This window comes from Gambusia affinis, linkage group LG06 (genome assembly GCF_019740435.1).
Source record: "Gambusia affinis linkage group LG06, SWU_Gaff_1.0, whole genome shotgun sequence".
NCBI lineage: Eukaryota > Metazoa > Chordata > Actinopteri > Cyprinodontiformes > Poeciliidae > Gambusia > Gambusia affinis.
In genome coordinates this window covers 17,930,816-17,951,820 of record NC_057873.1, presented here as the reverse complement: position 1 = coordinate 17,951,820, position 21,005 = coordinate 17,930,816, and the positions used below count along the sequence as shown (strand labels likewise).

The 21,005-nt window shown below is 36.6% G+C and overlaps 1 protein-coding gene across 2 annotated transcripts in view; it reads left to right on the top strand.

Moving 5' to 3' along the window:
• The window catches only part of pdgfd (platelet derived growth factor d), a 60,490-nt gene that overhangs the window by 19,251 nt on the left and 20,234 nt on the right, over positions 1-21,005 (top strand). For both annotated transcript variants that reach the window (XM_044119712.1, XM_044119711.1), the window contains exons 2-3: positions 15,936-16,125; positions 19,572-19,749. In XM_044119712.1, the coding sequence (XP_043975647.1) occupies positions 15,936-16,125; positions 19,572-19,749 (368 nt within the window). The remainder of the gene's footprint in view (positions 1-15,935; positions 16,126-19,571; positions 19,750-21,005) is intronic.

Sequence of the window (21,005 nt, the reverse complement as noted above, 5' to 3'; positions counted from 1 at the left end):
ATCTAGAGTGATATTTTTGTCAATTTTTCTTTGCAAAAATAAACTCAAGCTCAGTCTGATTGGCTGGAGAGCATCAGTGGCCTAAACATGTATGTTTAGGTCTAGCCTTGATTTCTCAATTGGATTTAGGCCTAATTTTCAACTGTTTCAATCTGTCACATGGATGTGTTCCTCTAGTCTAAACCATTTCACTGTACCTCTGGTTGTATGCTTAGGCTCCTTGTCCTGTTGGAAGGTCAGCTTCTGTCCTCTTAAGTATTTTGCAGACTCCAATGTATTTAACTCAATCACCTCTACCCAGCCATCTCCAATCTAAACATAATTGTCACAGGTTGCTGCCAGTATTATGTATCACTGTGAGAATTTTATTTGTGTAAAAAATCAAAACCAAAAGTTGTCCTCTTTACATATTTTCCTGAGCTGTTGATATCGCTAACTCCTCCAGACTTAGTCTTCACTTATTAATGCTCTCTGTAGTAATTCGGTAAGTTACTCCTAACTTGTTAAATGTGCTGTACTCTTTGTTATAACATGAAGGATTAAACAAGTGATGTTATGGTTGTTATGGTTGTAATGTGACAAAAACTAATGTATGAGTAGTTGTAAGTCAGTGTATCATTGCAAACACTGGCACCTCAAAATTTCTGAATAGATCCAGATAAAAGTAGATAGAAAAACAACCCAGTTAAATAAAATTTAAATAATATCTTAATTGCTTGTCTTTTAGAAAACACATAATGCAGTCAAGGTTGTTATACTTTTTGCAACTGTGACCTCATTCAACTTTTATTAATTATTAAAAAGTTAGTGCATTAACTTTGCCATTCAAGGAGCATTTATCATCAAAGATAGATACATGCCAAAAGTTAGTATCACCAAGTTCTCATATTTTATTATTATTATTATTATTATTATTATTATTATTATTATTATTATTATTATTATTATTATTATTATTATTATTATTATTATTATTATTATTATTTTGCTTCATTGGGTCTACAATATTGATACAATTTTAAAATCTTCCATCTTATCTAATTTGTCCTAAAATAGATGAATCAGTGCCCTTTATTTCTTTTCAGCTACTATAGAGAGACATTTATTGTTTTTGGACAGCAGTGCTTTGTCCTTGAGGCCTGATTTGTCACAAAATGCTTTAAAAATGCACAAAGTCAGTAATCTGACCACAGTGGGGAGACGCTGTTAGTCAGCAGGTCCTGTGGTTTGCTCACAGAGGGGAGAGACAGCTGCTTGGTCAGGGAAAGAGGAAAACATGACCAAAGACACATCTATTAATAAAAACAGATTGGTGTAGTCACAATCACCTGGAAATAATACTTCAAGAAGGCAGAGATCAAAAGTGGCAAAAATTAAGACATGCAATGAAACATTGTCATACTCAAAGCAGTGAGGTTTTGAAAGGAGATAAGAATAAAACCTTTTTTTTTTAATCAAGAAACTTTTTAGCGACTTTACTGAGCTGACCTGATCTCTCAGTTGTGTTCCTCGATCAATAAACACTCTAACGTGATTGTCACCTCATTAGCCTAAAAGACCTAGCTTCACCTTCCAGTTAATGTCCAGTTCTGGCCGGTGCAGCTTCAGTGTAGTTTACTGAGTTTGCTCAGTAAGCAAGGACTTATTCTTTCATTTAATTTAGTTGGGTAAAAATTTTACACTGTATTCTTTAAACTGAAATAGGTAATCTAAAGGGTCCCAAAACCTTTAGAAACCACTGCATTTTGTAAAGGCAACATCTGTTTGTCTGCTTTAGTGTAAATCAGGGCTAATTGATTGTCCTCGTCAGCCCTGCTGTTCAGTCTGCAGTAGCTATCAACAGGGGCCCAGTGTTTCTCTAACAAGCTGCATGAACACACACACCTTCACAATCTCCTAAGCTCATACGCTATTATGTCAACTCCTAATGTGAGGATAGGCTCAGTAAAATTTAGCTACAAACCTTCATAGAATCACATATTCACACCTACAAAAGGTCGGCAAAATGCAGGAGGCATGATCTTGTCCCAAGTGGTTTCCATGACATTTGCCAGTTTAACAGATGTTGAAGATTTCTGAAGAGAATCTCCCTGCCTTGATTGATATGTATTTATACTGCAGCCACACTTTAGGCCTAAGTAATAGAAAAAAAAATATATATATATACTATCTGGATTCTTTTTGCAAAAACAGTCAGTAACATTTATTAATGTAGAATAATGCAAAGGCAACAGTCTTCATCAAGCTTAACTGCAAAGACATATTTGTTCACACAGGGAGGATGTAGTCAATGAGGTCTCAGCAAAGGCGTTCCACCGTGGGAGGCTACAAAGGAAGAAGATTCTCTCATCCCTCATCCTTTCCTTCTTTCTGTCTAGCCCTTCCTTCAACCTCAACTCTCTTCCCACACCCACAGACTTCCTCCTCTTTGCTTTCTTCCTTGCAATGATGGATTTCTGCCCTATCCATCATCCTGTGCTTCCCTTTCTCTCTTTCTCCTCCTATTTTCTGCATGTCTTCTTCTCTTCATCTTGCTATTTGTCTTCCAATTTCTTCTCTTTTTTTATGGTAATGCTTTTATTTTTGCTCATGTTACAACATGCACAGTGGGTATCAGAAGTATTCCCATCCCTTTTAAATGTAAAGTTTTCATCATACAAAGAAACACATTCTTCTAATGACTTTCCTACATATTTTGTGTCTCTTAATGTGTATAGTTTATAACTGACAAAATTATTTTACAAGAAAAAATGAGAAAGACTCAATTAAGTGTGTTGGCATAAATTTAAAGTGCTCTGTGAATGTCTCAGACAATAGAAACTTGATGAGAAGGAGTTGAAGTAACCATCATGGGAGGAAAAACCCCTGCATGGGATATACCACGGATAGATAAATGCAAAAGCCTGACATTTTAAATAGAAATTTACTGTAGCTTTGCATATCATTCAGAATATCCCTTTAACCAACTTGTTGTTTCTGCTGAGTTCTTTTCTTTTTTCAGCAGTTTTGTGTAAAACATGATGTACTGCAGTGCTAGTGATTTTTTTATTTATTTGTGATTTCTTTTTTTTTCTTTTTTTTATAAATTGCATAGTATGTAGATTTGCCTTTAAAACTTTGCAGATGATGTTTGAAGTTACTAGCCATAATATACAGGATGCTGTTGCTAACTGGTCAGCTAAAATATATTTCAGTTCAGGGAAGGGATTTGACCTTTAAACAAGCTATAATCCTTATTATTTACACCTTCCAACATAGACTCTTTGGTTTGCACAGAGATGCATTCTGCTAATTGTGTGTAGAGGAAACAATATTTGTGTGCACATGTGGTGTGTGTGAGAAGTGTGTGTACTGCTTCTGCATTCATGTGACAAGGCTGCCAGAGTCGTTCAAACGCAGTGTCTCCACTGACCTGTCCTCAGTGCTGACTCAGCCAATGCTGCTCTTTCCTGCATTATTCAGCAAGCTCAGCCAAGGTGTTAAACAGGAGCACATCAGAGCAGAGGATGGGTGCCTGCTAAGTGGACTGCCAGCAGATAAGGAGAATGGAAACATGTTAGTTTTGTCCATTGCAAAGGTTGGGGAAAGGTGGACATTTTTAGATTAATTACATTTCAGCTTTGTTTTGGAAACATTCAAATGGATAGCAAATCATATTTTTTTTGTCATTATTATTTTTTTTATTTTAGATATAACAGATCTGAAAGATCTAACATGATATAACTGAGTATTATCACGCTGTTAAAAAAAAACAAGGCCCTTGTAGTTTAACCCCTAACCTATAAATATTTTTATACTAGCTTTCCATGCGTTTTTCCAGTCTTGCAGAGACAACAGCACAATTAAAGTGTAACTAACTCCCCTGTGAAAGTATCACCCCACCTCTGACCAATTTTGAAAAATTCCAGCAAAGTGGGTGGAACAAAGAGACGGTGAGAGACACAGCCAAATTTGGGGATGAGCAGAGGGGATAAGCTGGGGTTTGGTCGCAAAGAAAGAAGCACTGGTGTTCACTTTTAGAATGCATTGTTAAACTTAGCGACTTTTCAAACCCCCTAACAACTTTTTTATCAAACAACCAAAAAGTGACAAATTTAGCAACATTTTTCTGTGTTGTTCGAGATTTGTATGACAACCACACTCTGCAGCTAAGCTTCAGCCTTGCTCAGTCCTGAGCAAGTGGCTAATGCTGCCATAAGCCCCTCCCACTATACTGGCGCCAATAATAAGGGTAGAAGAGACCCATTCCCCTGTGCATACATCACCAACATTTTAAACATTTTACAAATGCTAACAGTTCAATAAAGCTAGACAATTGATAGCAGCAAGGGAAAATGTTGTGTAAAATAAAAGAAAAAATGTAGCTTTACATCATGTTATAATGTTAATCCCTCATCAAAACAATATCTAGATTGTTTCTTTCAGGCACCATTCAGCTGTGCAAAATGCCTGGGTGAACATAATGCCGCCTTAGAGACGCAGCTCCACCTCACAGCTGCAGTTTTCAAGCTTTCAAGCGTCCACCTCACAGAGCACCTCTCCTCTGTGACGTCCTCCCTCAGCTCCTTCAGACTAGCCAGCAGCACAAAACACCTGGTCAAACTCTGCGTCTAAGCTCATTGTATGAGCCACTTCTCAATGTGACCCTGGTAAAAATGTTGTTGGGATTAATAGAGGAGTGATGTTGTAATGACTTCTCAAAGGCATTATTTTAAAAAGAGAGCTTATCCATTAAATTATGAAGTGAAATTTCTTTTAAGTCATATTTCATATATATAACATTTTTATTACAACTGAAGTTAACATAGTTACTCGACTGTGCTACAAAATGGCACTTTGTGCCTGGAAAATGCATAAGACCACCCCTTTCAACCACTGTTATGTTCTGAAGAACATTGCGCTCCCTAATCATTCCTCAGTCTCAGGTTGTGTTCTAATCAAGGGAAGAGAAAAAAAAAAATCTGACCTACTTATACCTAAGTAACAGTTTGAGGAAAATGAAGACAGCGCAGTAATTCATTAGCAGACTCCTGTAAAACCTGAACAGGACGAAGTTGGTCCTGCTGATGGACAGGTGTTTCTACCATAGCATATTCAGCAACACTAAAGCATTTTTTTTTTTTTTTTTACAAAGGCTGACTTTCTTTTTGGGTATATTTCTTCATTAAAAGGCTGTGATTAGAGGCTATTTGAAATTATCTAAAAATATATCCTTTTTGATCTTTTTAACCACCCTTTCTAGCAGAGAGCAGACCATCCCCCTCTTTTCTGCCCATTAGGCTAATTTGCCCTCTCAAAAGATGTTGAGTCACAGATGTCTAAGAGGCCCTTGTGGAAGTTAAGTGGAAGCTAATGCTAATCAACAGGCCCAAAAGGATCATTGAAACCTGCTGGAAAATATGTAGAAACCCGCAAAAAGATGCTGCAGTGGAGAATATTGTAAATGCATTGTGATTTGCTGATAGATATCTTGAGGTGTTCAGCATTATTTGACAAAAATAAAAATAAGAAATGAAGTTGTACACATGGCAACAAAACACTAGAGGCATTGAGCCAAACATAGATGGTATTTCGAGGACAGACCTGCAACAGCTAATGCCATTCCTTCTTTGTGAGTCAACCTTAGACATGCTCTTTGGTGTAGCCTTCACAGCATTTGAAGCGTTGAGGCCCCTTGGGGTCTGACTTGTTCTTTCCCTTGTCTCTACTCCTTTCATTTTTCTATGCTACATGCATTTTCATGTTTCTTTTTTCTTCATCTTTGTCCTTCTCTATCTCATTCAATCACCTTCTCCTCTTGTGTTTTTTTTTTGTCTCCAGTAGGTGACTGCTCTTCATCTTTGCTCTCTTCTGGTCTTGTTTATCATCCCCAATCCCCAATTTTTTGTAATTCTGACTCCATTTAGGTTGATGTTTCCGTCCTGTGAGGATGTCTGCTCTGTCGTATGTGGTCCTTATACTGAGCAAACATGGCTCTGGTCATGCCCACATTTGTTTGTCTAACCTTGCCTGTCGGTGTCACAGGGCATGCCTTTGTTTTGGCTTCAAAGGTACATTCACACTTTCTCACACAAATTCACACACTCAGCTGCTCTTAGACAAAAATCTTTTAAATCTTTGCACAGAAGTATGCGGTCACAATGAACCCTTTTCGCATGCTGATGCTGTCAGCACTGAAAACATCCACCCACACAGATGCACACAGATGGGGTTACCCCCTTCGTAAGTAGAGACTGCAGAGACAAACACCCCACAGTGTTTCTGACTGAATCAAAATTGTCCTCAAGCTGGGGGGTTCTAAGGACAACTGTTGAGTTTTAACTTTATTTTGCAAAGACTGAAGAAAAGACAGCAAAATTAAGAAAAAGATAATCGTGATAATACAAAAAGGAAAGTGATTGATGTACAAATCTGCAAATCATAAATAAGTTTATTAATTGTAGGAACAATACTCATTCAAGAGTCTGAAGGTTGAGCAGAATACACTGTTGTACATTTTTATTAAACGAGCAATATTGATCCTTTTATGTAATAATAATCAGAAGTGAATGCTTCATGTGAGATAGCCTGAGAATTACAAAATTTGGAAGTCATATCAGATTGAGCTTTATTCACCAAGTCTGTGTACACAAACAATGACTTCAGTTCTTACTTTACCCTCATTGAAGACATTTGTAATATAATAAAAATGATTTGTTTTAGTAAATTTTTGCAAATGCAGTGTTTTTTTCAAAAACAAAACACAAGGTTGAATTAGCTCAAATATGAGCTGTATTAATTTGACCATTGCTACTCACCAAGGTCTGGGTTCAGAAACTGTCTCTATGGCAGCTGGTTTTTGTAAACAATTTGTGTCCAGAATGTGTGGCGTTTTCAGACAGTTTAGCTGCCTTTTTTTCTGACTCTAGATATGTTAAACTCTTGGGATGGAGAGAAGTGTTCCTTTCTCCAGACTTAATAGTTTGTTGTAGTTTTCTGGATGAGCCAAGCAATAGTGATGGGCAAAGACAGAACAGACTGAATAATGGTAATTTAGAAGATGATCAGCAGCTTATGTGAAAAGGTTCTACTTTTTGAGTTACTGAAGAAAATGCTCAGTCTCTTCCTCAAACCTTCCTCCAATATTGTGGAATTTGTGTGAGGGCCATTTTAGGCCTCCAAAAAGTTGTTGGAGATAGTGAGTGGTGGATGTGTGCTGAGTGCTCTGTAGAAGTCCAACATAATCTCCACTGTCATAAGCAGGCTAACCTCTGGGGTTCTGTTAGTGGACCCACTGATCTTCCTCCTGTATGTATGCAGGCTTGTCATTGTCCTGACAAATTTCAGGAGGAATGTTGTCATTTGTGTATGTAGAAAAAAAGGTGTGGGGAGTGAACACACCCTTCAGGAGCACCAGTGCTGATGGTTCTTGTATGGGAGAAGATGCTCACCTGGTGATGGTCCACTGACAGGTGGCGACAAGCTCTGTGAGTTGGGTAAGCTGAAGTTTGTCTAAGTTGTTGGTGTTGAAGTCCAGGATCTGTTGAAGAACAGGATCCTGGTGAACTCCCCTGGATGCAGGATGAAGTCGCTTATAGACTTTAAAGGTCAGCAGGCCCCATAATAATGTGTTTCTTGGGGACCAGGGTGATGATGGAGTGTTTTGTGCCTGAGGGAACTTCTTGCAGCACCGATTTAAAATATATCTAATGAGACACTTCTGTAGTCTAAATTGTGCACTATCTTAGGTGATTAGCTCGAACAAAAACAAAAATAAATGTTTTCTAATAATCTGATAAAATGTTACAGTAGCAACACACAGTTCTTCATACATTTTCTGTTGTGGAAATGAATTTCTGTTGTAAAACTATGACATTTGAGCAATAGCTTGGACTCTATGGAAGGATGTTAACACTAAATTATTATGTCCCTTGGCACTCACCCATTTGTCAAAAATGACATCAAAGGAAATGGACCATGCAGCACTGCTTTCAATAAAGATTACTTCTAACTTGGTCAGGCCTGTATTCTTCTCTGCCAAGTCACATGGTCAAATGGGTATTTTTGATAGTTTTAAACAAATGACAGATGTTGATAATGCGCTTTTAAAGAATAAATATTTAATATTGTGTCACTTGGGATTAAGTCACTGTTCTTACTCTTCCACTTAATATTACATCGACCTGTTGCTTTCATCTGTCCTAATTCTTCCTCTGTCTTATTTCTGTCCATCCTCACAGCTGAGAGATATGAACTTTGTGTAAAGTGTGTTAAAAATATGCAGCAATTAACCACATAAAAACATGACACTTTAAATTAGATTTGTTTTAGATTGCACACTGCATCTGATCAGACTTATTAGATCCATCACAACTGTGAAGTATCTTACAGTGTTAAATTGAGTAACGACATTTAACACTCAATTACGTTTATCACTTCAAATACCAACATTTTATGTGTTTTATGATTCATCATCTAGTTAAACAAATGATTACAAAAGAACTTCAAATAAATCACTTTATTTTTTAAATACAGCACACAGCTGCAGGACAACAGGGACTTTTCACTTTCCTATTAGTAACTAATGCCAACCTGTGTGGCTTATACAGTAAGCTACACTGACATAACTTACCTACTGTCTGTCAACCACTTTGAAAAGCTTTTTTTAAATTTCCTATGATCTATTTATCTTTTTCCCTCTTGTGTTTTTGTGCCCATGAGAGCTTTCTTTTCTGCTTCTCCATCTCTAGCTCTGTCATCTAATGACAACACAATTCAAATGAAAAAAAAAAAAATTGCACCACAGTGTGTTCTCAAAGGGCTGCGCACTGGCGTGTGTTTGTGTGTGTTTGTGAGGAAATGACAGGAGGGAAGGAGGGGAAGTAGCAGGAAGGCGCCTAATCCATGCCGTGCCTCTGATATTGATCATATCATTTACACATGCACAAACAGCTCTTAAATACAGAAAATGCTGACTAGAAATATTTTTTCCTCCATTGCTTTGTTATTATTCATCACCTTTATGCTCACCAGCTAGCTCACATTACCGGATTTATAATGTGTGTCAGTATGTCATTTGTGAATATTGTGTGAAGGAAGATCTTAGTAGTTATAATCATCTATCATTAATTTAGCCTTTTTAATAACTTTATACATTTGCTAAACTAGCAAGCTGCCATTAGCCTACTGTTTGCATTGTTCTGGTGTTTCTGTGTGTGTCGTCTCTTGCATGTGTGTTTGCATATTGATAATTATTTTTACTTATAGTTCAAAAATATATTATGTTTTCTCAACCAATACATGGCTGCAAGATATACAGCTGAAATGGTCCTACACACAGACTCTTGCACTCCCACACACATGCACACAACAGATATTGATATTGTTCTATTGCTGTTGTGCAGTTTTTTCTTTCAACTTTCAGAATGTCTCAAGTGTTTTAATAATGTTAAATATGTTAAAAATGCAATTTATTTATTTATTTATATAAAACCTTGAAATCATTAAGTGAGCTCAAATATTATACAAAATATATTACAAATGAATGACCGAAACCAAAATGACAAAAGTAACCCCAAAACATATTGTTTCTAAAATGTATAATTCTTATGGAAGAGTGTACGGTCCTGTCACTCAGGCATAAGGATAAAGTAAACTATAGGGGAAAATGCAGTGAAAATGGAGCAGGATGGAGACACTGAAGAACCAAAGGAAAAGTACTTGCAAGCACATTTGGGGCGATAGTTGATGCTGACCAAAGCTGACACCCCTCGGTATGCAGAGCACACTCCTGAACCGTGTGCATGTCTGTGTGTCTTTTTCTTCCTTTTTACATGCCTCTATGCTCTTGTGAGCGTGACTGAAAAACATGCAAGAAAATTTAAAGCTGATTTGTCATGAGAGAGTGGCAAAAGAGTGGAGCCCGCATCAGCTTTGATAAGCAACACAGCGATGCATATAGGCACACACACTTGAGATGCACTCACACATGCATTGGGCTAACATTTAGCCAGATGGAAAGGGCTTTGGTTATTTCTCATGGGTGGAAATACACTGAGGGAGGAAGTAAAGACTCTCACATCTACAGCCAATGCACATTTACAACACGGTGCACATAACCCTGAACAGATGCTAATAGGGGTGTAACGATGCTTAAAAGTCACGAGACGAGAAAAGGCACTATATTCAGTTCACAAGAATGAGACGGGACACGATTTTAAAATAACTTTCAAGAAACGTCTTTGGCTTTTATTCTGCTTTTTATTGATTTTTGTCAAACTCACAAGCTGTCTTTCTTTTTTTTGATCTCTTTTTATATTTTCAGATCTTAGCAGTCCTTCAACTATGCATAGTCTACAGGGCAACAGTTACCATTTCCAAGTTGCTATTGATATGATGTGCTGTGATTGTGATGTTGCTCAATGTACCCCTTTCTGATTTATGGGTGTAATAGATCTTGGCATACAAGATCTTGCAATATTGACATGTCATAATATTTCTTGATGAGGTGAGTTCTATCTCACTAGCAATTTGTGATCACGGCTTCGTCTGAGGAAATTGTAACAGAAGATCCCCCAACCACACTGAAATCATTTGTAAGAACATTGAACAATGCCTCGCTAACACAACAGATGACTGGATGTGTAGGCTGTGATTGTGAGGTACGTCACATCACAGTGCACATTATCAATAGAAGCTGAGAAATGTTAAATGTTATGGTGCAGATAAGGATTATTGAAGGACTGTCCTAAGGTCTAAAGAGATAAAAATAAATGGAGTCTGTTGCAAAAGTTATAAAAATGCAGACTATCGGCCCTCTTGTAGCATAAATTTTGTCTGAGAAGTTTTCTCAAAATTGATAATAAAATCTTTTTCTGTCTCTTTCTCAAGAACTAGAGAACTATTTATATACATATTTTTTTTTCTTTTTATTTCACATATTTTTCACTGTTTTTACCTGTTTCATCGGCATAAATGTCATGAAGAATCCAAACATCAAGATTCCATCATTTACCTATGGGGTTATTCACAATTGAAAGAGAGGGTTTTAAAAGCACTGTTGGCTTGTTTTTGGTTCAGAAAAGTTTAGTTTAAGAAGATGAAAGACAGACTGGATATGTTAGAAGATGAGAGACAGAGGAAATTGGGTTGCCTTGTTTTAGGCATTATCCTGTGGGAGTTTGTTCCTGAGTGGAAATGTATCAACTGTCAGTCAAGAAATAAAAATGTGTTTGGTCTGCACAGAACAGACACTTTTATTAAAAATGGCTGATGTTTAATATTGGGTAAATGTTTGCACCACAGTGACTTCAGCAACTTCAACTCGTATATCAACTAAATCAGAGACTTGAGAGATTAATATCCTTTGTTATCAACTCCTTCAGCGTGACTTGCTGTACTCCAGCGTGAGAGCTATTTTTCAGCCTCTGATGCACCATGTTGCTGGGTGATTAGAGTGTGATTGGCACTTGGATGAGAAATAGATCTTGAAGCCACGGAGAACATCACACCCTGGCACTGGAGGTGGGAGAGCCAAGTTTAATTAGTGAGAAAATACCCACATAAAACCAACCTGACAAGCCTACATGCAAATCTGCACAAAGTATCATGAACTTTTCTCCTGAAACCTGGCACATCCACTCTTCCGTCTGCCCACCACACATACAGGTTTACCACACAGTCACGCATCATCATTGTCACAGTTACTTAAGTGTCAGATCAGGAGTCTTAAAGACTAATTGCTGAAGTCAGATAATGCGTGTCGGTACATGTGAAAGAAAAACAAGAGAGAGTTGGTGTGCTTATATGTATTTAAGGTGTGAGTCAGACTCTAAGGAATAGAACAACACCAGATTTTCTGCAGCAGCAAACAAATTAACCTTTAGATAAGTTTTGAAGATATTAACTTTGGTTAGCGTGCTTTAATGGAACTGATTTTCAAGTGTAGGTGCTTTACAAAAACTTGAGTACTTGTATTTTTTTACATTTTATCCTGGTAGAAACATAAATTGCAAGTTTTTAAGATTGTATGTGATAGAAAACCAGAATTGTGAAGAGGGAGTAAAATAAAACAGGTTTTTAAAGTTTTATTTTATTTTATTTATTATTTTTTTTCAAACAGATCATCATCTGTATTTTTTTATGATACTTAATTTCAACTAGCACACCCTCACAATGAAACATGATGGTGGCAGCATGATGCTATGGGGATGATTTTATCTTCAGCTTGAAGTGGAAGAGGCTGATTTGAGGTCATGGGAACATGGATGGAGTTAAAGTGTAACTAACACTGAAAGCATAACCCCATCCATGACAAACTTTGAAACATTCAAGCAAAGGGGCGAAGCCAAGAGACACTGAGGGGCATGGCTGAGTGAAGGGACGAGCAGGGCTGTGGTCAGGACGAAAGAAGCACTTTCGCTTTCTTATAAACTTTGTCACTATATATAGGAACTGTAATAATATACCAACAAGTGATAAATGAAGCTTCTTTTTCCTGTGTTGATAAGAAACTTATCACACAGAAACATATAGATGGGACATAAAGATAGAACCCTAAATAGCCTATTTAGACGGTTTATGAGCAAAAATTTGATTTGGAGGTTAGTTACACTTTAAATACTGGATGGTTATGGAAGAAAACTTGTAAGAGGCAGCTAAAGTGAAAAGAGACTCACCTTCAAGCAGGACAACAACTTGAAACAGGCACCCAGAGGTAGAAAGGAATGGTTTAACTCAAAGTATATTAGTATGCTAGAAGGACCTTGTCAAAGCCCAGATGCAAATCCATTTAAAAATTGTGAAAAGAATTAAAAATCCATCTTCAAATATTATTATCTAATGTGACTGAGCTTGAATTTGTCTGCAAGAAAAAATTATGGCGTCACATTCCTGCCAAAAACCCTGAGGAGTGTATTAAGCAATCACAATATTAATCAAGAGAGCACATAGCTTTTATTGTGGCCACATTTATTAACTGAGAGCGCATAGCTCTGGCCAAGTCCAGTCCTGGCTGTCACCGCTTTTGAGCGTAAAATCCAGCCAATCAGATCAATCAGAAGAATCACTGCCCCCAGATGACAAATATGGCCACTAAATAGAGAGTGCAATTTTCTGGCAAGAGCGAACAGATTGTTGGAGGGAGCATATTTTACTGCTCTATGATTATTATGTCTAAAATGAATGAGACCATTCCTTATTTTCATTCATAATATGATAAAAAGATAAAGTATTAGCCCATAGGCCCAAAACCCTAAGACAAACATTAACATTTTTTTTTTACTTTATCTTATGCAAGTAAGCAATTATGATTTTTATTGCAAAGAAAAAGAAAAAAAACACAATTCCTGCTTTCTTTTACAGAAGGTATACTTGTGCACTTGTGAATTACTTTGGTTGATTGTAATCAAGGTATTTCCTTACATGTTAATTCAGATGGCAAAGGATTACATCAATAGTTTCATATTAAATGAAAGAGTTATTAAATTAGTTGTAATTTGTGACAAGGATTTAAAAAAAAAAAAAAACTTTGTGTGATTACTGATGCAGAGGAATGAAGTATTTTCTGTTGCACTAGTGTTGATGCAGGAAGATGTCTAGTCATGTGAGGAACGAGACGTTAAGGCAGAACGTTAACGAGAACTATGCTTCTCCGTGTTTTAGGCAGGGAAGTGACGCCATATTCCAGTCTTTAAATGTTCAAAGTTGGCAGCAATATAACCAAAAATTTAGGGTAAACTCCTCAAGACAACAAAACCACATCAAAATACAAGCAATAATCAATCAACTTTAAAATATTTACTGTGTAAAATTGTTGACATCCGTCCATCCATCCATCCATCCATCCATCCATCCGTTCATCAGTCTGTCCATCCTCACGGATTTCATTAGACTTTTCTTACTGATTGCATTTTGCTTCTTCCCTAATAACATGATATATTGAAGGTGCCAAAGCATACCATATGTGGATTTTTCTTTGTAGCATTAACCAAGTAACAAGGAATTACATGCATGAGTAAGCCAAGTAATAGGTTACTTTCTCTTTGACACTAATGCATTCTTGTCTTCCCCTATTTTTTGAATTGGTTTTGTTCGTCACCTATTTGAAGCCAACTGTGCTATGATCATAAGAATAAAAAAATATATCTGGTAGCTTGAAGCAAAATAGTGGTGCGGTTTTACTCTAAACTGGAACCAAATAGTTTTTAATAAAGTATTTTCCATTAAAACCAACAAAGGCAGTCTGAAAACCAAATTTGGGAATATAAAATTATGTATACTTTCATTTCTTATTTATCCAAGGGCCAATAATATGACTTTGTAGCAGCAGCCGAAAGCTGACGTATGAATAGATTTGCACAGCTTTTCCTCTTGAACTGTCTTCTTGAATTGTCTTCCTTTTAATGTGCTCATAAATAAATTCATACCATTCATGGTTAAAGTCACAAGGAACACGCAGAGAAACTGCAGTTGTAGATTTACCAGGATTACATGTTTACCTTTTATGATACCCTCTATAATATCACAATGCTAACAATTGTGATATTAGTGACAATACTGGTTGCAATTGATGCACCTCACTCTTTTCTTTCTGGTTTGTCATATCACTCTTGGGAAGGCTTTGAGTCCTGGCCAATGCCATCTACAACAGGGGTGATCATCAAGAGAAGTGAGAGTACCCAACTGGCTAATATGGCAACAACACGCAGAAAGTGAATGCATTACATTTAGATAGCACCAAAAATTTAGTGGCCTACAAATATAGCATCCAAGCAATCCATTATAATTTTTTTTAATATGTACACATACAGTGTGGTCTTGATTGAAGTTCTATATGCTGTGCAGTTCTAGCTTATGAGCTGAACAATACCCAAGCAGTCCTTGCATGACACAGATTATGTGGAGCATAAAATAACCTTTCTGCTTGCAACAGCAACATGTGTGTTAACCATAATGACTTTTGTAAGCTGTGCTGAATTCCCTTTAGACGTTAGTGAGTGAAATTTTCTGATACATAAGCACTTTCATGACTGAGGGGAGCCTCGCAGTGAAGCGTCTGATCAACAGAGTGTAAAAATTCCTTTACAAACAAATTCATCTTCATCACACATGCTCACATACACTGACACGTCCACGCCAGCACACAGCTATATAACTATAGCATGACATGTTGTTTCTCCCATGAACTGCAACTTTAGGTGCTTATGTTTTGGATGAACATAACAGAGAATCAGAAGATAACCAGAATAGCAATGATGAGAAGAAAAGTACAGTAAGAGAGGAAATTGAGTGGTGGGACAGGAGTAAAATTTAGGCAAAGTTTGCAGCAAAGAGGTAGATGAGAAGGCTGAAGCTTCATCATCTCTCAGGGGTGCATGCTGCGGCACCTTGATTACGGATTCAGCTCTCTTGCAGAAAAAAAACCCACAGAGCAGTCAGAAAATATCGCCCTGTCAGCCCAGTTCAGCACAAATCCTGACCTTCTGACGGTGTGTGTGTGGGTGCGTGCATGTGTGTGTCTGGGTGTTTGGGTGGGTGCGTGTGAAAGTTTTGTATATAAGAATACAGTTTTGTGGGCAGTTGATTTTTGAAGAATGAAATAAATGTGTATCAGAAAACACATGACAGATAATAATCTTCTTAAAGCTCCCAAAAAGTATTTTTACAAGACACACTGTGTTCATTGAGGTTAAATTAAAACTTATTTTTACTTGTTTTTTGGTTTCTATGGAAGATTAGCATACATGGATACATTGGGTTCATGTATCATATATTCTTTGTCACAAAATGTTTTGCATGTTTTTGCATGTTTTAACTTTCTCTGCTGATGTTTGCTAACATCCAATATTTTGTTTCTGTTTGTGTGACTATTTGCTTTGAATGCGGATGTTTTTGTAAAATGGATAAACTTACTCATCAGTTGTAACCACTAACAGACAGCAATCACCCTGCCACAGACTTGTACCACAAGGACGAAAACATCACGGTGACTCCAGCGGGTGGCATCATCTTCAGCCCAAACTACCCCAAAGCTTATCCCCGCAACCTGTGTCTGTCATGGAAACTGCTAGCACCACCTGGGAGCCTCATCCACCTTCAGTTTGATGAACAGTTCCACCTGGAGGAGCCTGTGAATGGAAAGTGCAGGTAAAACACAACAGTAAAGAAGATAGAGAGAACAGATGGAGATGGTGGGGATGAAAATCAGATTATATGATTACGACAGATATTATGGAAAGACAAAGAGTAAGACATAATGTACCCTTAAAGAGACAAAAGGAGAGAAACACAAAGCAAGATTGAGATACTAAGGACAAACAGGAGGGAGCACTGATGCATCTCGGGCATGTGTAATGGAGAAAAGTTGTCTGAAAGACGAAAGTGATTAAAAAGTTTGAGGCTGAGTAATGGAGAGAATGGCTTACAGTAACACATCAAGGACAAGTAAAAATCTACTCTGTATAAAATGTCAGTCTAAAAATTGAAACTCTTTCATGTTTTGATTATTTCCCTGTTTAATTGTAATACCACTCCAGTGACAGTTCTTCATTGATAGGATGTGACAGATGTTTAGAGGGAATTTTTTCTTTTTTGGCAAAACCTTAAAGAGTTTGATGGTTGAACAAAAATATGTTTAATCCCAAAATGTAACTCAGCTGTCAGTGTAAACTCCATAATGAAAGACAATCTTGCAGTCATAATAAAAAAGGAGGAGAAAATTACTAAGGCTCAGAAAAGGAGAAAAACTGTGTTGCTGAGTACTTTGGATTTTGATTTAACATTAGATATAACTACTGTGTACATAGAAGCGAGTGAGTTTTAATTGCTTTTCATTGTTTTGTGTTTTAGCTTGATGGCTTGAAAAATGGCCGTAAAATTGTTCGATTAGTATAAAATTTAGGATGTATATTTTTAATGTTCATGTGTTCCTGATATTTGCTTATAACAACAAACTCAAATAGTTGTGTATACTTGTGATTTATTTCTATCTACTTGACTACTTTCCAGTTTATCTGTAAACAGTGCCTTGAAATAAATATTTATATTCCTTAAACTTTAATTTTTGAAATACCTTAGCCCACTAAACAGTATTTTTTTTTAAATTCAAATGTTTTAAGTAGGTGTTGTGGTCTGAGCTTCCAAGTAAAAAAGGAAAATGTTCACCTTTCCAGTAATAGCAGCATTTTTTATCTAATAGAGGTAAAAACATTGTGTGTTTCTCTGTCAACAGCAGGGAGTTCTCCATGTTGAACTGCAGTAGCTTTAGTTTAATCTAAAACCGCTTGTAATTCTTACTTTTTCTCATGGAAGGGTCTCCATAGTTACTTTCATTGTTGGCCACTCGGGATGGCCCGCAGGTTCTGTTTTTGACGTCATTGCAAACTCCCTTTTCAGAAGGAATCACATTAATTAAATTTTGGTTGGCTTTAGGTTCTGCAGAGTTCCTGCTTGATGTCAATTCCACCAGTGACAACAATGTGAGATAATGTGCTGGACTTCCTTATCCAAACACAGCAGTTTCTTTGCTAACACAATATTTCAACAAGTGTTTATGGAGCTTTGCGAGCACAATAAGATTGGCCCTGTAGTTTCACGCCAATATTTTCAATAGCTTTTCTCACACTCATGATATGGTACTTTAGTCAAAATACCACGTGGTTGTATTGACTTATAAGAGCTGACATTACAACACACAAACAAAGCAAGTATAAAAACAACCAACCAGTTAAAATGGAAAATAGTAATATAATATATCTGCATTTTCCTTAAGTGATGAATGAATAAAATCCTTAACATAATCATAGCTATAATCTTGGTGATCGATTTTATAATGTCTGTTGTCTGTGGCAGCATTTTTGGTCAAGGTCTGGTCTTTCATTAACATCTCTATGGGCTGTTTTTGATCCACTCGGATCTAGATTTGCTTGGTTTAGATCATTATCCTTTTGTATCACAAAGTTGGAGTTGTCATTTGCATTTGTTTCAAATCAGCTTATTTATGACTTAATGACTGCAAGGAATTTGTCCTCTGACTGAAGGAAAAGCAAATAAAATTGAAGCTGTACTAGTTTTCAGAAAGAGGAGACTTTCCCAGAATATTAAACATTTTAATCTTTCAGCAAACCTGAAAGGGAATTCCTTCATACAAAAATGAAATAACAATGGTCCACTTCGTACTCATAATTAAAAACTACCTTACTGTCATTTGTATAGTGACAGGCAGAAGCATTTCTATCCAAAACCAACAACAGCTTTTTCCAATTTTGCAATTTATTGCCATATCTGAACTCTCCAAATAGTCACAATGCTAAAATACATACTTTATATTAAAGAGGAGGTTGCACTTACTTATGATCAATCCACAGAGTCAGGGTTAAAAATGAACTTTTGTCATTTTGAGTTGTAAGATTTTGTTCAAGCGATGCGAATGCAATATTGTTATTATATTATGGTTTATCTGACACTTATGTTTTTTTTAGGGTGAAAATTGAATTCCTGTTAGATCTATTTGACACAGGATTAACTTTCACTTTACAGTGAAAATAGGGAGCTATATTGTTGTTTTGATCGGATGTGCAATTATAGTCCGTCAGTACTCGGTTTTTTTGAGAAACTGCAGAATAAAAAAATATTTTGGTTATTTAATTCTATTTAAATGGTTAAGTCAAATTAAATTAAACGACTATTTCTGTAGTTTACAAAGTGCAAGAAAATATTAACTTTCCTCATCGGTAATTATGAGACTTATAGTTGTAATGCAGTAGTAAGAACACTATTTCTATCAGGCATGATCAGGCATAACATTGTGGCCACCCGGCCCCTGAATGTTTGCTTTGGTATCTTGATGTTAGCAACACGCCCTAAAAGCCCCTAAAGTTGTTTTTTTGCGACCCCCATGGATCAGACCTTAACTGGATTAAGATTTCCCGAATTTTGAGGCTAATTTAACTAATTTAAATTTAACAATTTGTTTTGCATTTCAAACCATTTCTGAACTATTTTTGGTTTATGTCACGCCACATTATCCTTACTGGAAAAGCCCACAATTATAGTGGGATATCATTCCCATGAAAAGGTATATATGTTCTGCAACAGCACTAAAGTATGTGGTAAGTGTCAAGATAGCATCTTCCTATGCTATCTTGAACTGGATGACATAAAGTTTCCTGGCAGAACATTGCCCAAAGCATAACTCTGTCTTTCTTCCCAAGTAAATCTTGGTGCCATTTGTTCTCCGGGTCAGCAATGCACAACCCTCCGGCCGGCCACATGATGTGAAAGAAATGGTGATTCATCAGACCAAGCCACCTTTTCCCATTGCTTTGGGCTCCAGTTTTGACTGTGATGCACTGTGCATTATGGGACTTTTCCAGCAGAATCATCTTAGTATTGTTAAGACAGTGTCTTAATGTAATGCCATGGAGGTCAGAATTAATTATCACATCTGGTACTATGTTTTTAGTCAAACAATATAACATTTTTACAATATCAAAATTAATGTAGTAAATCATTGTTCTATGCTATTCACAGCTATTGGTCTTTTTTGTGTTTATCCCATAACGTTTTTGTCTTTCCTTTTTTTGTTGTTTCAGTCATGACTTTGTTGAAGTGGAGGAAAAATCACAGACCACCATTATAAAGTGGGGTCGTTGGTGTGGGCAGAAGGCACCCTCCAGACTGACTTCAAAATCCAACACACTCAGAATCATCTTCAATTCGGACGATTACTTTGTGGCAAAGCCGGGATTCAAAATCTACTACTCACTGCTGGTAAGGAAGCCTCACATGTTGCAGCTGCAATTATTAGAGACAGCACAAATATGTTTTTAATTTAACATGTTTGCCTGTAAGCATTTACAACTGGATCTGACACTAAACAAAACGATGGAATGAAGTGCAATAAGATATGCTGCCACAGTGGTCATTGCAAAGCTTTCTGTAAAATACCAAGCTGTAACATGTAGCCAAGCCTTTCCTATCCATTCATTTGACAGAAGAGGAGAAATCGAGAGAAATAGGACAGGACGTTGGGAGGATGCAAAGCTGTTCTCTTAGAGGCTGTCAAATGAATGGATAAGGAGATTTGCTTTGTCATTTTGTCAGGAAGCCCAAAGAACAAAGAGAGAGGCTCTGAATTTAAGATGTTACTTTGCTCTGTAATCGACGGGCTAAAGGGAAAGAGCAAGCAGCAGAAAGTCAAAAAGGCTTTAAAGAAGGTTCCTAGTAAAAGCTAAAAAGAGGACGAGATGAAGAGCTCCTGGCTCTGTCTATTATCTGAGAAGAAAGAGTCATGAGAAGGAATAAAAGTCAAGACAAACCAAAAAGAAAGAAATCATGTGTGTTTGTTCATGAGCCTTCATTTGTGGTGTCTTTTTTGTACTTTACTGAGTGAATATGAAATGAAAAAAAAAACCTTCATTGTTGCTCTTGCAACAGTTTGTCCTTTTAGGAAACAGATATAGCATAAATATTTAAGCTACATGAATTCAAATAAAATCACTTTAAACAATTCCTAAAAGTAAATTACCATATATACATATATATTTATATATATATATATATATATATATATATATATATATATATATATATATATATAATGTATACAAACACACACTAAATGATTAATTTTCTATATTTTATAATAGAAAATATTATGACGTTGATGATCTGTATTTATGGTATCCTTATCATAAACCTAGTACATCTACAAAGAATTTAACTTCTCCAGGTTACAGAGTTTGGTTGATGTTTTCCCTGGTTTTTGAGAATTATATAAATTTTTTCTAACATAAGAGTTTGCTAAGCCTGCTTTCTGACCAGGGCCCTGGTCTGTCTATTTGCCCCTTCATCTATAACAACAAAAGGTCAACAATTGGCTTTCTGTGGCACATGTCTCGTTTTACCAAAAAATATCCAAACAGTAAAAGTTTAAATTGCCAAGCAGCCTCTGATGTCTAGCCCACTATTGTAGCTACCTGAATGAACTGCTGACATGCCTCTGGTTTCATTTTAAAACGCTCCTT